This window comes from Nuphar pumila, chromosome 2 (genome assembly GCF_984573655.1).
Source record: "Nuphar pumila chromosome 2, dmNupPumi1.hap1.1, whole genome shotgun sequence".
Classification (NCBI taxonomy): domain Eukaryota; kingdom Viridiplantae; phylum Streptophyta; class Magnoliopsida; order Nymphaeales; family Nymphaeaceae; genus Nuphar; species Nuphar pumila.
In genome coordinates, this window is record NC_143250.1 from 92,686,019 (window position 1) to 92,703,156 (window position 17,138).

The 17,138-nt window shown below is 37.0% G+C and overlaps 1 protein-coding gene across 1 annotated transcript; it reads right to left on the reverse strand.

Moving 5' to 3' along the window:
- Positions 1-13,946: 13,946 nt before the first annotated feature.
- LOC149846129 (stress-related protein-like) lies at positions 13,947-16,998 on the reverse strand. The gene is made up of 3 exons (XM_089996193.1): positions 16,863-16,998; positions 15,704-15,922; positions 13,947-14,505 (listed from the first exon to the last, which is right to left on the reverse strand). The coding sequence occupies exons 1-3, from the start codon at positions 16,893-16,895 to the stop codon at positions 14,041-14,043; spliced, it is 717 nt and encodes a 238-aa protein (XP_089852319.1). The 5' UTR covers positions 16,896-16,998; the 3' UTR covers positions 13,947-14,040.
- Between the last annotated feature and the right edge of the window lie 140 nt (positions 16,999-17,138).

Consider the following 17,138-nt stretch of genomic DNA (forward strand, 5'->3'; position numbering starts at 1 on the left):
CATTGACGATATTAGCGAATCCATTAAACAGTTAAATGCTCCTCAAATTAAACCTAAGCACCCGAGTTCAAAATTTTGTCTAATTGTTGTATACTATAAGCTGGGTTGGTCTATGGACTTCAAGTAAATTCACTTGTTTTCTTTTTCTCTTTTTGGATAGCCAAGGAAAACAACCCGTTTTCTGTCTATTCAAACTACAATCAGTTGGTCTGCCTAACAACATTATCGAAAGAAAAAAAGAACAATCAGTTGACCCATGCCTTGTTTGCAGGAGTCATCAGCATAAAACTCTAAGTTCCCCTTGCCCAATGAGAATACTTAGCTTCAGCCTTGCAGCAAGGGACACACTGCAGGTTTTGAACTCGCAACGTCTCTATTCACCGGAACAAATATCTCTACAAGTTTGCAATGCCAATTTTCAAATGGGTCACTGATTCTTCGTCGCAACGATATTGGCTGATGTGTATGAAAAAATTCAAAGCAATGGAATAGATCCGAGCATAGGTAAGTTTTGGGGAGGTTCATTTGAAGTTAGGTCATTTGGTTTTGGGCTCAAGTCCAAAGTGAGCTTATCTTGGTTTGAATTTTTGGTTCTTAAGACGGGTTTGAGTATATCCGATAAAATAGATTTGGATTCATTAAGGCCCTGTTTGGAATCTCTGCGTTGGAGTGGATTCATGGAATCCACAGGTTTTCCCTCCGTTTGGGACGGAGGAAAAAAATATAAATCGTGGAACTGGCGTGGCATTTGCAGACACTAGTTCCACGTTTCGGCTACCACTAGGGGTGGCAAAATCTGACCCGACCCACCAACTCGACCCGCCAACTCGCTTCTTAGCCGGGTTAGGGTTTGACTTAAACAAGTTCGTGTCGTAAACGGGTCGACCTGCCTAACCCGTTTATTAAACGGGTCATGTTCGTGTTAGGGGTATGCCAACCCGCCAACCCGTTTAATAAACGGGTTAGGCGGGCGGGTCAACCCGCAACCCGTTTATATATATATATATATAACCCTAACTCCTAACTTTACACTTTAGTCACCCACCTAACTCCTTCCTACCCAGCCACAGTCGAGAGCGTGAGACCTCTCCTCTCCAGTGGCGTCTGTGCGGTTATCGTGTCTATGTTATCGGGTTGACCCATCTAATAAACGAATCACCATGTCGTGTAATCGTGTCGACTCGACCTGTTTATTAAACGGGTTAACCGTGTCGTGTCGGGTTACCCATTTAATAAATGGGTCGTGTTCGTGTTTGCCACATCCGACCCGTTTAATAAACAGGTTGTGTTCGTGTTGAGGTATTCTGACCCGCCAACCCGTTAACCGGACCCGTCGACCCGACCCGATTGCCACCCCTAGCTACCACCATTGGGAGGTGGTAGTTGTCAAATCCCATGCTGATTCCACTCCCTATGGCACTTTCCCTTTTTCCGATGCCCTCACCACCAACCACATAAACACCCTTCACGGACCAACTTCACCAGTAAAACCTAGCCAATGGTGTTGGGTGGGGAAGGCGAGTTTCAAAAATAAAAATAAACATCAAAAAAATAAAATAAAAGGGAAAGACATGTATTGGGACAACGGTTCCTCAAAAAGAGGAACCACTTTCCCCTTGAAACTGCAGAGAAGATAAGGATAATCCCTTCCTTCCCCATTTGGAGGAAGGGTGAGGTTTATATATCCTCACCGATCATGAGGACTCTATTAAAGCCCTCATGAAGGTTGCTCATCCTTACTCAATGCAACGAGATAGAAAGAGAGTTTGAGAGTGACAAAGAAAGGGGGAGGCAATCGCCAAAGCAACACCAACGGCCACCACAAGTAACAATATGCCCTTTCTCCCTGTTTTTCTTTCTTTCTTTCATTTTTTTAAGGCCGATAGCCATGGCTGTCGGTGTGCTTGCAGAGAGGGAACCGACAACCACAGGCCACCAGTATTGTTGAAAAAAAAAGGAATTTGACAACCAAAGTGTTGCTGGTGATATCTGAAAGAGAGAGAGAGTCAATGGGTAGGAACCCACTGCTGACAGCCACTGTAGTTGTTAGCTCCTCTTCTCAACGAAGAAGAGAGAAAGAGGGGTGGTTGTAACCCCCAAAAATCCTGACTTGGAAAATCCTTAGATTTTTTTAGAGTAATATTTTTTGAAATATTGCTCAAGCAAAAAACTATAAGGGAAGACAGTTGGAATTTTTTTTTTTTTTGGGGGGGGGGGGAGGGGGGGGGTATAGTGGTGGTGCTCTTTGTCTTAGCCACCAACAATCATCGTGGTTGATGGCGATGTCACTTCGAGTAGAGAGACAGAGGGAGGAACTCATCTGTCTCAATTGATAAGTCAAGCCGGTAACAATTGAAAAAAAATTTGATAACTTAGTGGTTGTTGACGCTAACAGAGAGAAACATCTCTCTTTGTCTCTGCTTTGTCTGTCGAGACAGGACAAAGACAGAGAGAGTGCTCTATCTGTCTCAGCCCTGTCTGCCGAGATAGAACATAGAGAGAGAGTCATCTCTCTCTGTCTCGACTTTGTTCGTCGAGACAGGACAGAGACAGAGAGAGGGGGTCTCTTTGTCTCAGTCATGTCCACCGAGACAGGACAAAAAGAGACAAAGAGGATACCCTCTCTGTCTCAATCCTGTCCTCCGAAACAGAACAAAGATAGAAAAGAGCGGCCCTCTCTATCTTAGTCTTGTCCATCGAGACAGGACATAGAGAGACAAAGAGGACACCCTCTCTGTTTTGGCTTCGTTTGTCGAGACAGAACATATAGAGATAGAGAGTGACCTTTCTCTTTGTCTTGGTTTATGTGCAACAAGATGAGACAAGGAGTGTCAACTCCTGTTCCAACGTGGATCACTTTAGATCCAGGTCCAAAATTAACAACCAAAGAGAGGTTTAGTGCAAACACTATAATTCGGGTCCTAAGAATCCAAACTCAGACCAAACATGATTTAGTGGGTTCAAGAAAACCAGAAGGCTTAGTATACAGATCGATCAAACTTGAGTTGGGTGAAAAGACCAAAATACCCAAGAGAATTCTCCAGACCTCAATCGGTTAAATGGATGTAACTCCACACTCCAAACTCGGATATGAGCAAGGTTTGGCTTGATGGAAATAGAACACAGAAAGTAACATGTTGGTTCTGTATCCACAACCAAACCCAAAAAGTTGATAAAGAGAAATCTGGCCAACCCCTATGTGGGTAATTTAATAATTTTATATTTAGAGTTGAATTAACTCTGTGGATCTAGTTTGAATTACATATCCATGTAACCCTATGAGAGATTAGATTATCGAGAGAATGTGTTCTCTACCATCATGTAAGGGATATTATAAGTAAACTTAGTTGTGAATAAATCATGTTGTGTTGTATGTTATCATTGTTTGTTATATGTTAGCATGTTTAGAAATGTATCTCTTGAGTGTGAAAATGATATGCATAGAATGACTATGCATGAGTTAATTGCAATGAGATGAATGTATGCATATGACAGTTATGATATGTCATGCATGCTAGAAAGATAGATTATTTTTTTTACAACATATTTATGTTATGCTCTTTGAATGACATGCATTGTGATGAGAATCGTGATTAGCCTTAAACCCCTTGAGTTTAATCATGTATTCTGAATTTAAATTAAGATTAGCATGCTTAACCTCTTAGATCCCAGAAGTGGCGAAACCCCTTGAGTTTACAGCCAGAGTGTAGCCACCATGAAAAGTGGGCCGACAGTGATTTAATGATGTAGAGACACTACTTTATTGTATGCTTAATATGATATAAAGTGTGAACCCTAGAAAGGTTCTGAGATTGAGAATGAGATCTGTCATAATTAATTCACAATAATACTCATGGAAGAATGAGTGAAACACGAGCTTGAGAGAACAATTCAAGGTAATGAACTTAAGATATGACATAAGGCTTTATATTCACACAATATCTGAGACTCTTGACAACCATAGATGGTTGAAAGTCATTAATCATGCCAAGTTTGTGCCTGACCTCCCGGCTAGCTACCGGTGGGATCTTCTTTTTGTTTCACTTTAGTGCCTGGTGATCTAAGGATCACTGGGAGCGTATGGTTCATAGTCTGACAAATAATGTAGAATTGAAGTATTTTACACTGGTTGCTATGCCTAGAGACAACTATGATCAGTATAACCGACTAATACCACGAGTGAGTGTTAGATTAAGAGAGTTAAAGAAGAGAATTTGAAAGATACAAAACTTGTATGGTGTGTAGAAAACTAAACTCAGACTAGGAGCTTAGAGCCCACTACAGTTGTAAGTCAAAAGTCTTTTATTGCTTATAAATATTCTTTATTGAGTTATAGACTCACCCCTTGAATAATTACAACTCTAGGTTTCAGGTACACTACTGGAGGTAGAACGCGACCGACTACTTCGATCGTGCAACAAAGATATTTGTTAGTTCTATTTCTTATAATTGAACATTAATGCAATCTTTATTTCTTTATGTTATGAATTATAAACCTTGTTAAGAAATTTGAGTTTTTTAAAGATTTTTTTTTGCCATGTTTTCTCTGTATAAACTTTGTACGCTACTAGAAGAATGAATGAGTAAGATGAGTTTAGAGTTTGAGACATTTATATAAAAAACTATGGGTGTGCGACCACTAGAAGGATAGGGTGGCTTGAAAGGATCTTGAAAGACCACCATTGTTTAGGTAAGAAATTATGGGTTTTAACTGAATTTTTATTTTATTTTCTACTTTTTAAATATTATCTATTTCTAAATTATTATATATATATATATAATATACATATTATATATGTTTTATATATGTATTATACATATATTATATTTTTACATATTACCAAGCTTTAAAAAATACTTAAATTTTTTTTAAGAAAATAAATCATCCTAAGTTGTCATTTTATTTCTAAAAATCTAAATTTTCTATTTTCTATTTTTTATTGTTTTTTTGTTTTATGTTTTGAGATTCTATTTTTAAAAATCTATTATTTTTTATTTTTTGTTGTTTTCTATTTATTTTAGATTCCATTTTTGAAAATCTATTTTTTTTGTTTTATATTTTTTGTTGTTTTTCTATTTTATAGTTTTTGATATTCTATTTATGAAAATCTAATTTTTTCTATTTTTTGTTGTTTTTTGTTTTTTTAAGATTTTATTTCTAAAAAATTGTTTTTTTCTATTTTTTGTTTTATATTTTTGTTGTTTTTTGTTTTATGTTTTTTTGATATTTTATTTCAAAAAAGTATTTTTTTTTCTGTTTTAGATTTTTTTCTTTTCTATTTTTTTATATATTTTTTTTGAAAATTTAATTTTTTCTATTTTCTATTTCTCATTTTTTGTTTTATATTTTTTATTGTTTTTTTGTTTTATGTTTTTTTGATATTCCATTTTTTTTGTACAATCCAAGCTTTTAACCTCTAAAACAAAATATCATATTCTCATGTATGTTTAAAAACTGGTATTTGAAGAGGCAACTATGGAATCCACACATCCTCCAAAACAACTTCAAAGTGGATTTGATAAGGGATTGCTGGAATTTTGATGGTGCTCCAACACAAGCAGGTGAGATGTACCAAATCCACTGGATTTGTGAATTTCATACTTCCTTCCCTAGCTACCATGGAAGTCGAGATTCCAAACAGGGCCTAAGTGATTTTGTATCCAAAATTTCTTTGTTATAAAAGAAAAAACACATTCAAACTGCTTATTTCCACATGAAAATGTTAGTCTCACAAGTGCAGAAAGCTTAATGTAAGTTTGGTTTGTTGATATGTGATTTCAAATCAAACTTTTTGGAGTCACATGAGGCTCCCTGTGTTTCTGATTCACTTTTAAATGAGAAAGCAACACTCATTTATAAAGGCAAATGAGAGTCCATTTCTCACCTTTTATTTTCTAATTTTTGTTTTAGCCAAAGTCTGTGAGGTTCATTTTCTCATTTGCATGAGAATCCAAATCTCATAAGACTCAACTAAACATGCCTTAAGAAAAGTTTCTAGATTCCCTTTCTCCATATAGATACTTTTTCTCAGATATTTGTCATTAAAGTGAACCTCATCTGCTTCACCTTTTCTCAAGTTTTATATTATAATTTTAATTTACATATTTTTGGTACACATTCCTTAGGAGATTCACCATTGTGCATAGGTATTTATCCTCTTTTGTAATACATACAATGGGAAGTTGTTCATGTGACAACTTTTTCATGTTTCCACATGATAAAAAGTTCACATAATATTGGTCGTGTGAAGCATATGCAACATAAGAGATCCTTGATGACTCACTGGGGTCGATGAGTAAGCCCTCAGAGTTTTACGCTAACAAGACAATGATCATAAGTATGACAGGTTGTGCTAGCACAACTAGGTTTCTGTGCCTGGGGTGGTTTCTTTGAATAAAATATAAAAACATAAAAGATACTTGTCAATTATTCAAATCTGCACACATCCAATTCTTTAAATTGCTCTTCTTACACCAAAATTCATTTTCATCCTCACCATTCATTTACACCAACCATCGAACACAAACATCAAAGGAGATAACATAACTTTTAGCAACAGAGTCCTTGGAGGACGAAGGGAGCGGCTGAGGGATTTTAATTGCTTGGAGGTAGGCCATACAGTAAGGTGTCATTCTTTTCCAAGCCTTACTACCACTACAAGAAAAATGTTATTTAACGACAGAAATTTACAACAAAAATAATCCGTTGCAACGTTGCGACGGATTAGCGAGAGAAAACTTTTCGTCCCTAAAATTGGAATTAGTTGCAGAATTTGCGACGAAAAAAATTTGTTGCAAACGCTGTTGCAAATTTGTGATGGATTAGCGACAGATAAATTTCGTCGCACACTCCGTCACAACTTCGTGACACCATTTTTCCGTCGTTACTCCGTCACAAATTTGTGATGATATTTACGACAAAAAAAATTTGTCGCTAATCTGTCACTAAATTTCCTGTAAAACCCTAATGCGAGCCCCTTTCTTTTTTCTTTCTGTTTCATTTTGTCATCCTTCGCCCGCCGCCCATCGGCTGCCACCCATTGCCCTCTCCTTCACCTCCTCCTTCTTCCCTCACTCCATCTCTCACCGTCGTGTGCCGCCGCCGATGACCCTCGAGCATCGACACCGCCATGTGCCGCCACCACCGACCCCCGAGCACCGACATCGTCATGTGTCACGTGCCACCGCTGACCACCCCCGAGCATCACCACCGTCGTGTGTCATGTGTCGATGACCCCCAAACAACCCAACTCGTTGCCAGTGCCTCGTGGTGCGACAGGGTCCGGACACGACCGAGCTCTCACCCTCTCCGGCGGACTTGGGTCCAGTTCGTCAATGAAGACGCTTCTATATACTACAATTCGGTAGGCAAAGCCTACCGATTCTCAAGCTGGGCTATTCCCAGTTCACTCGCCGTTACTAAGCGAATCCTTGAAGGTGAGGAGTCGCCTGGCTGGTTGGAGGTTTGAGAAAGAAAAGGAAAAACTTGAGAGAGAGGAGGGGTCACACAACTCGGCTGAAAGGGGAGGCGTGAGAGAGAGAAAGAGGGTCTGGGTTCCAAGGCACCTCGTTATTTTTTTTGTAAGGTCTCTTTCCCCAAATAAAAAAAAATGTAACACTAAATTGGCTTTCATTGGCTGCCCATTATTTCCCTTTCTTGAAACCCCTTCCCAAATGCTGGACGGTTGGGCTTCCAAGGTGGCCCAACCGTTCAACCCTTCTTTCTAAAAAAAATCTCCCCTTCTTCTTAATTAAATCCTCATTTTTTGCCACTTTGATTTTTTTCCATTTGTTATTTGGTTGGGCTTCCCAATTGGGAAAAATGCCCAGCCTTTTTTCCTTGGGCGCCACCCCTTTCCCATTTAAGTCGTCTTAAATGGGAAGGTGAAACGCCCTTTTTTGTTAGAATTAAAAAAAAATATTGTTAATCTAACTTTTTTGCAAAAATGCTCTTTATTATTTGTGCCTCGGGGATTCGAACTGAGGTCTCCATCCTAAGGGGTAACGAGCCCCACCAGTGCACCAGGTTGTGTTTCGTTGCAATACCTTGCAACACCAATGTATTTATCTTTGTAAAGACGGAATGACCTCATTACACAAAAAAAATGTTTTTCCTAATATAAAACATTATGTCACCCAAGGTGTTTGAACCTGTGACTTCTACTATGTGAGTTCGTTGTCCTGGTCAATGCACCAACTCCTCTTTATTGGCACCTTCTTGCAACTAAAACTACTTCAATGATGAGTGATGTTCGAAATCGCGTAAGTATGACGTATAAAGTGGCGTGAGCACTGTTCATGAGGAATCAAGTCCCGAGAATTATAAATCAAAGTCATAATACATATGACTAGTAAATCTCTAAATTTGGGACCCAAACAAGGAAAAAACCTCGTTATTTCATGTGAATTATTGGAAAGCGTGTATAAATCGGGTATGGTCATAACGAGGGCGATATTAGCAAAAGATGATACTTTAGAGATGTGCTTTGCAAATGTAGTTGAAATTGAAAATTTAAATCTGGATTTTAAGTGGGTTTTGACTCCATCTGAGATCTGAATCCATCTATTAAATTTTTGGATCCAAATACTAGATCCGTTTGACCCCATTTGGATCGACTCTACATCCCTTTATCGTATCTATTTCCAAAAAAATTAATATTTATTTATTTTGATCATTGTCGAAATTTTGCAGGTTTTACAAAGTATCACACTGATACTTGGGTTTGGGCCAAAATGCGATACACACGATAATAGTCAACATAATGGTCAATTCAAAGATACTTGATCGGTATCACATATCATACATATATAGTTTAAATTTAACAACACGAGCTCATATTAATGATCAAGATAATTTATATTGAGTCCAAAATTTTACTATAGTCTGCAACCTCCTCAGCCGCTATTTCTACTGCTGAAATCTTTCATCATTCTGTCTCTACTAGTTTGCCATCTTCTTGCGACAATTCTTGACATAGTGAGCCATTTTACTGTAATATAAACATTCTCCAGTATTGCGGGGGCGTGACAGACTATTGTGGAAATGGTTACATCCTGAACATCTTATATTTGGTTATTAAGGTGAGGCTTTTTTTGGTTTCTTCTGCTTCTTGGCCTGTGGGTCAAGCATTTTTTCTTCAAACTTCTTTTTCAGCTAGCTCTTTTGGCCTCTGTACTGTGGTACTTTTGTAATTCTTCTTAGTCCTTCTGGAGTAAGGTGGCCACTTTAACGGCTATATCCAGTGTCTCTGGTCTACTGATAAATACTTTAGTTCGAAGTGTTGGTCTCAATCCTTTGGCAAATTTCATTGCTCTTTCTTCTTCTGTATATTTTTCAAAATTTTTAAATTTGGTAATATATTTCGGTAAGGTGAGTCCTCCTTGTTGTAATTCGAGAAAATCCAAGATTTTTATAAACTGTTCCCCATCAACAAGTCCATTTTTAAATTTAATTTCTAGAGTGGATGCCCAACTTTTTGCATCCACTCGCAGACGACAGGCTCTGAAGTCTACCATGCAATCTTCTGGCATGACCAGAACACAAAAGATCTTCTTCATTTCTCGTATCCAAACTTCAATAGCTTCCAGATCCGTCTTCCCCTGTGAATGCAGTCTAAAATTTTTTTTTATACAAAACTTCATTTTGGTGATGGTAGACTTCCAGAGGTATGACTGATACTTGCTTATTCTAGGATTGATCTCTTATAGTAGTGGCTAAATTGTTAAGGGTTTCAATAACAAAGTCTTGTTGTTCATTTTATTCCTGATGTAGATTCCTTCGTACTCGAGGGGCCATCCTATATTCAATAAATTTATAATTAAAATAAATAGATAAAAGGATAATATGTATATCAACATCTATTTAATATGTGTTTATTATTCAAATTTCTAAAACCAACGAAACCCTTATGTTTTTCCTATGATAATTTAAAGAACTGACTTAGATAATCCTCGGCTAACCTCGGTCTTATCACCCTTGGTTGAAACATTAGGCAACACTACCCTATACTATTATAGTTAGAGAATCACTATTCTTATGTCATTATTGAGTGAACGACCTTACATATATAATACATGAAAAAGGAAAGTCATAAATACTCATGCATCCCATACTACATGAATGTTCTGACTTACCTTAAGCATGAATGTTTTTCCTTATCTTTTAATTATACTTTACATAAGCAAAAACATAATAGAATTTAAGCAAATACTTATAGTGTGATGTTGGAGGGATGATGGATCTTGAACCAAAATTTTTAAAACTCTGCTTTGATACCAACTGTAATACCTCGAGATTTTTAACTTTTGAAAAATGCATAATTTTTTTTTTAAATTATTTAAAAATAAACAATGGAAACCATTTTAAACTTTGGTTTAAAACCTTGGGTGAGTTACATTCAACAAACCACAATATAAATTAGGACATAATTAAATTAAAACATGCATTCTATACAGTCCTTTACAAAAAGTTCACACAGTTAAACATTTAAGATAAAAAAATTAAAAATCATAAAGCATTCTCGGGATCTTGAAAATCTGAATTCTTTGATGCCGCTCTTGTCTAGTATTCACTGTCGTACAAAGTATCTTGTACCTAAACCTATATTTTCCCATAACACGAGTTAGACTTGCGACAACCTGATAAGTAAATATCAATTATAAGTAACTTAAAATATCAAATCATATTCAATAATCATGATTTAACTATACTTATGCAATTCAGATTTAGATTATAAAAATAAATACAAAGGTATTTAGTATCATACAAATAACCACTCATGTATTTATTGATAATGTCTATTTTTTAATAATTATTAAAGCTTTTGTTTCAATATTTATTAACCTCGCGGGTACTCGCACACCACTAGTTGTTTTACAACCGAGATCATCTCGATTTATTATGTCATGTGTATTTTAATTACCCGAATAACTAGTGTATGGATCCCAAGGGGAACAATTTGCAACCGGAATAATTCTGACAAGGGCCACTAAAACGTTGCTTCGAATGCATCCTAAAACTTTTATAGAAGTTAAGGCAGTCACTTACCCCAGTCTCCAAAACGTGCGAGTAATTGGAGACCCATGGTAATCTATCGTTCCCAAAAACATTTTCACATGTCACTTGAGGCTTATACCACCTACCCTCTACAAGGTAAGCCACAACTATATTATGTTATTTTTTTAATAGATTTTTTAACTCATTCAACATTGCTCTATATATACAGATACTTCGCCTATGAAGGTAGAAAATCACTTTAAATTTATGTGTAAGTATGATTCATTTAATAACTTGTATATAAGAAAAAATTCAGTATAATGATACTTTTCAACAATAATCACATGCTACACATTCATCAACATGCCCCATGACAACAAATATTGCTTAAACCTTGGCCATAGCCTAGCCAAAATAATTTATTTCATAAACAACAATTTCAAGCATTTTAATTCAAAGCTTGTAAGTTTCATTAAACCCTAATCTTATTATTGAACATCAATATTTATAACAAGCATTCAAGGCATACTAACCTGAATTGATACATGCAAATATGATTTAATATATGTAAACATGGTTCAAAGCATACGAACATGGATTAAGGTATGCAATTACTCATGCTAACGTAATTTACATCTATAATTTTGGTACAAGTATCTAGAATATATTTAACATTTTAAATTATAAGCTTTTGATATAATAACTTACTTCGATTTTTATGTAGTAACTGGTATATCGAGGTAGGATAGAATGATCACTTTTGGTAGTATTTTAGTAGACATTTTTATCATATTAGCTTATGTTTTTCTACTAAATTATGGGTAGTACCTGAACTATATAAACTAAAGAAGATTCTTTTAAGAGCCTTTGAAAAATGTAAAAGTTATTTTAAAATGATCTTAAAATTTTTATAAGAATTTTTACAGAGTTTTCTCTATAATAACTCAAATATTCGAAAAAGGTCTTGAACTTGAATTCGAGTTATGAAAAATTTGACATGACTTTGCGTCATAAAAAATTTAATCAAGGTTTAAAAAAAATGATTTGAATATCTAAAATGGGTTTAGAATTTTTTTGACAGAATTTTCTTTATAGAAGTTCGAATTTTCTGAAATATTTACAAAAGTTTTGACATAATTACTGTTATAATAATTCAAAATCTCTGAAATATTTATAAAATTTTTGCTAGAATTCTTGTTATAATAATTCAAAATTTAAAAATATTTATAAAAAATTTGCCAGAACTACTGTTATAATAGTTCTATTTTACAAAAATCTTTATAAAAATTTTGCGAGAACTATTGATAGAATAGTTCTATTTTACAAAAATCTTTATAAAAATTTTGCCAGAATTGCTGCTATAATAGTTTTGAATGTTTAAAAACATTTTTAACAGAACCTCCTCTATGTAGAGGCGAGGTTAGATTAAATTTTGGCAAAATTACCTCAATTTAAATAGAGAAAAATCCTAAGGATTCAGGGACGGAATAAAAGGTCCTACAAGCACATGCTAGGGTCTAAATGAGAAATACGAGTATTTACCTTATTTGTAAAAATTTGAGCAGCGCTTTCACAGTCAAATTTTAGAATTTTTGCCAATTTGAGCAAAACTTTCGTTACCTGAACTCCAAAAGCCGATTCTAACCCGTTAGGACTCCTTCGAGGAAACAAAGACTATACTTGTGTAGAGGCAAGGGGCGCGAAGGGTTTTGACAGAAGAAATTGAAAATTCAACAGAGGTTTGAGTTGGAATTTCTATAGAGACGGGGTTTGAGTTTGAATTTCTATAGAGAAGGGGTTGAGGTTAGAGTGAGAAAGAGGGAACAAGAGAGAGAGCTAGATAGAGAAAATGAGAGAGGGAAGTTGTGTAGAGAGAGAAGGTGGTGGCACCCCCGTGGGGCCCACACCCTTCCTTGAGTGTCAAATTTCTGATAAGGGATGGGGTGATTGATCATCTCCCTTGCTACGTGTCAACTAGAGAGAGGGAGAGTGTCACCCATTCTCTAAAATTTTGACACCTAGTGAACATGATTTTGAAAAATCATGTTCTCCCATGATTTTTGGAACATGATTTTTGGGGACATGGTTTTCTTAAAACCATGTGCTATCTATTAAAATATATTAAAATAATTATAACATATGAAATTATATTTTAATATCTAAATTTTATACGTAAGTTGCTCCTTATTCAGATCTCATGTAACCAAAATGCCACTTTGATATAGAAAAATATTATTTTACCCTTCAATGGTTTAAAATTTTAATTGAACTTGCTACTGAGGTGATAAATTACCATTTTACCCTTGATAATTTTATTAATTCTCTAAAAATGCTTCTGATATAAAACTTATCTGAGAAATTAACTTGAACATGCCACTAAAATGATAAATTACTATTTTGTCTTTGACAATTTAATTATTTATGAATTTATCCATGAATTATGGATTTTGAACAATTCTTTGTATGAATCGGTCAAAAATTCGAATGAGTTCAAATCAGTGTTTGAATTCAATAATTATTCAAATCAAGTTTTTTAGACTTTAAATCACTTCAGAATTCATAAAGACTTGATTTTCAAAATTTATTAAACAATGAAATTTTTTGGATGTTACAAAGAAACCCCTGTCAGGAACCCAAAAACGCCTTACTATTTTTGGCATATGGATAAACCCAAGAGGGGCCCATAATTGATGACTTCTCTAACTTCAGCAAATGGGGCTACTGTCTTACATCAAAGTAGAAAAAACTCATCTGGTCCTTATAAATTAAATATTTTAACAATTTCCACAATTTAAGAAAACCAACAAGGGAGTGAAAATGCAATAAGTAGAACGCATCACAAAATACAGAACACTCACAATTAACTAAAAAAAAACAAAACTCAGATGATAAGGTTCTCACAACTGAAACAAAAACAAGCTGCGAGACATCAAGCCAGAAGACACGGTCGTCACACAAAAGACATCGTAACATATGCACTATAGATATGCAAAGATACACTCTACAGATGAATCCTGTGTAGGTATGTAAAGAAACATCTTTGCTTACTGCTGAATCCCAGTGGTGGTATCCTCACAAGAAGCATGTTCACCATCATCCAAAACTTTGGCAATCTTCTCCACAGGGATCAGAGGTAGGTAGAGAGATACAGCATATCCCTTGGTCGCTGTATAACGCACAGCCTCATTATATTTTCCTGACCAGTACTCTGCAGTAGGGACTACAATCTGCACCATCTGAGGGAAGAGAGGTAGCCCATTAAGAGTGTGCCAAGTGGTAACAGCGTACTTCGTCGCTACGGGCTCATACTTGGTGTAGAGATCCTTGCCTACCGGCTCACACTTGGCATAGACGGCCTTAGCAACACCACTGGCTGTCTCCACCACACCAGCACGCTGCACTTCTGATGCTACAGTTCGAGCCACCTCAGGTGCCTTTTGTGCGGTCAAGTAAGCTTCCTTCACAGCAGAAGGCATGCGCTGATCCACCTTGCAAACCGTTTCATCCACCTAAAAGAGAATAAAATTGCAGAGATAAACGAAGTTGAGGAATTCCTCTGTAAGATATTTCAATGGCACAAAACTAACTAGATGCAAAGTGTGATGGACGCATTAACGCATGTTTTTTTCAATTTTGTGAGCAGCTATTTGACACTAGCCATTCACATGACAGCATTGCATGGAGCTCACAGCAACAGATTGCATGCCCCACATGAAATACTGTGATGCGATTGGCTGTGTCACATAGCCGGTTGGTTCATACCCTCTCAAAGGTAAAAATCTTTCGTTACCACACATTGGCAGGCCTCTAGTTGATAAAACCCTTAAAGTTTCTCTTGTATAGAGTAGTACATCCAACTTTGACCTTGCGACAAGGGACACCCTCACAGGGATTTTAAACTCATGACATCCCATTAGCTTGGTGACATTCACAGGTTGCTGGTACCAGATAAGCAGAGCCCTGGTGGGCTATGAACACATAATTGTAGAGAACAATGGTCATGTGCTTAACCTGAATGGCATAGACAACAGTTATACAGGAAAAATTGGTAGCCTCCTAACTCAAAAGGCGGACGGCTGCTGTGAGATGGGTCCAGTCATGCTCAAAGGAGAAATTCATGTATTTTAAGACAAGCAGATCAGGTCATTTGTCTAATGAGTTCTGAACTAAAAAAAACCCACCGTATTAAGAAGCACCCAGCTTTAACACCTAAACAAAAACCACGAATACGGACCACCAACCGATCCTACCACACTGGCCTTGGTCCCTTGAATCGAAACCATATTCTGGGTAGTTGACGGTCCATCATTAGCGTTATAATTTCCATATTTCCTTTATACTATTATAGTTTTAAAACCACCTACTCCGTTTGTTTGGTAGGAGCTGTTAGTGCATGTTGGGACATTGCAACTTCAAAACTCAAGGGTATCCGTATCGAGTGCAATCACATAACACAAAATTTGTGCATTAAGCCTCTGATCGTGCCCCACAACTGGCAGCCCTGCCCCCAAGATGGAGGGTGATCAGGTGCTTAATGCACAAATATTTGAGCAATCATATTGCAGTTCTTTTGACGTTGTGTAACTGGTGGGAGTCTGCCTAACCCCACCTTTTAATTACCTATAAAAAAATATAATGATTTTAAAATTTTAAATAAAATCGTGAGTTTTTTTCAGAGAAACGAGATTTGTGATAATCGGTATCAACCTTGCGATCCATGAAGCGGAGGAATTGAAGAGGGACGGTGTGGAGCCTTCGGTAGACGGGGCCGACGACCGTCCTGACGGTTCCCTCGACGCCTTCGATGCCAGGCTTCAACGGGCCCGAGTTCTCCTTCGCATACCCGTAGAGGCTCGAGAAGCACGCCATCCCCTTCGATGCAGCCGTCTGCACGAACTCCAGATGCTTCAGCCTCTCCTGCTCACCCTGCCAACAAAACCCATACTAAAGAGTGGAAACAAACAAACAAAGAATTTATAATAGGATATATATACTTGCAACATTCCTTTGTACCCACAATCTAATTGGAATCTCACGTTGCAAATTTCTTGGACTCTAGATGTGTTCAGGCAATCCACCCTTGATCATGTTTCTTAAAAACACAATGTATTTTTTTAATAAAATATAGCCATTGATTTTTGTGTCGCGAAGAAAATCTGTCTAGCAATCCAAAAACCAGTTTTGACTTAAAAAAATTTGATGTAACAAAAACAATAAACAACACTAGGCTTTACTAGGTCGGTTACAGGTACAATCATTGTAGAAAACAATCCACAATCGATTGTAGCAAACTATTTTCCTTTCAGGCTTTCACTCAATCAAAAAAAAAAAAAATACAATCGATTGGAGCAGATATTAATCCATTAAAATACTTACAAAATCCCGTATTTGAGATAGACTGTTTTCGCAGAAACGCATGGACGAGTGTGCATTTTCTGCGGGGCCGCAGTGGCAATAATACAAACGGTGAAAAGTGCCTTTTTCGCAGAAAACCTTGTCATTTTACACGCTGGAGGTGAGTTTTCTGCAGAAACGGTTCTGTGGAGGGGTCCGATTCCATTTCCACAGCAGATGAATCCACGGAAAGGGTACCGCGGTACCCCATTCTGTGACATACAAACGCCTTCCTAAGGAGGCGTTTACAAGTAGGGGAAAGACGCTCCCTCCTTCCACGGTAAATGAATCGGATCCGCTCAGCGGAAAGGGTCATAAGGTGATTTTGAGGTTTTTTTTTTTTTTTTTTTTTCGCGAGAAAAAGGAGCCCTGCGTTTGCATTGCCGCTGTTGACCACGCAAAAACGCATCGAAAGCTGTGTTTCCGCGGCAGGCAAACACGCCCTAAAGGAAAAGAAAAATATAGTTAGTACCAGTTCGGCAGCGCGATCCTTGACATCCGCCATTAGATCTCTGCAGCGAACGAGAATCCTATAGAAGAGCAAGATCAACAGAAAGAAACCGTAGATGATGATGATGAAGAAGAAGAAAGTAATAGAGAAGGGTTGCAATGCATCGTAGGGTAGAGGGGGGCCTTTTATAGGAGAGCGTTAGATCGTAGACGTCTGAAGCTCCGAGTCAACGGCCGAAAACCGCGTCCGAGACGGTGGAAACGGTTTTAAGCCTCCGGCCCCACTCCCCTTCTCAAG

Bases quoted from the DNA above. Each gene is read 5' to 3' on its own strand.
- LOC149846129 (XM_089996193.1), bottom strand. From the start codon at position 16,895: ATGGCGGATGTCAAGGATCGCGCTGCCGAACTG. The intron at 15,923-16,862 runs GTACTAACTATA...TTTTGTTGGCAG, and splicing joins AGGATCGCGCTGCCGAACTG to GGTGAGCAGGAGAGGCTGAA. The intron at 14,506-15,703 runs GTTGATACCGAT...ATTCTCTTTTAG, and splicing joins TCCGCTTCATGGATCGCAAG to GTGGATGAAACGGTTTGCAA.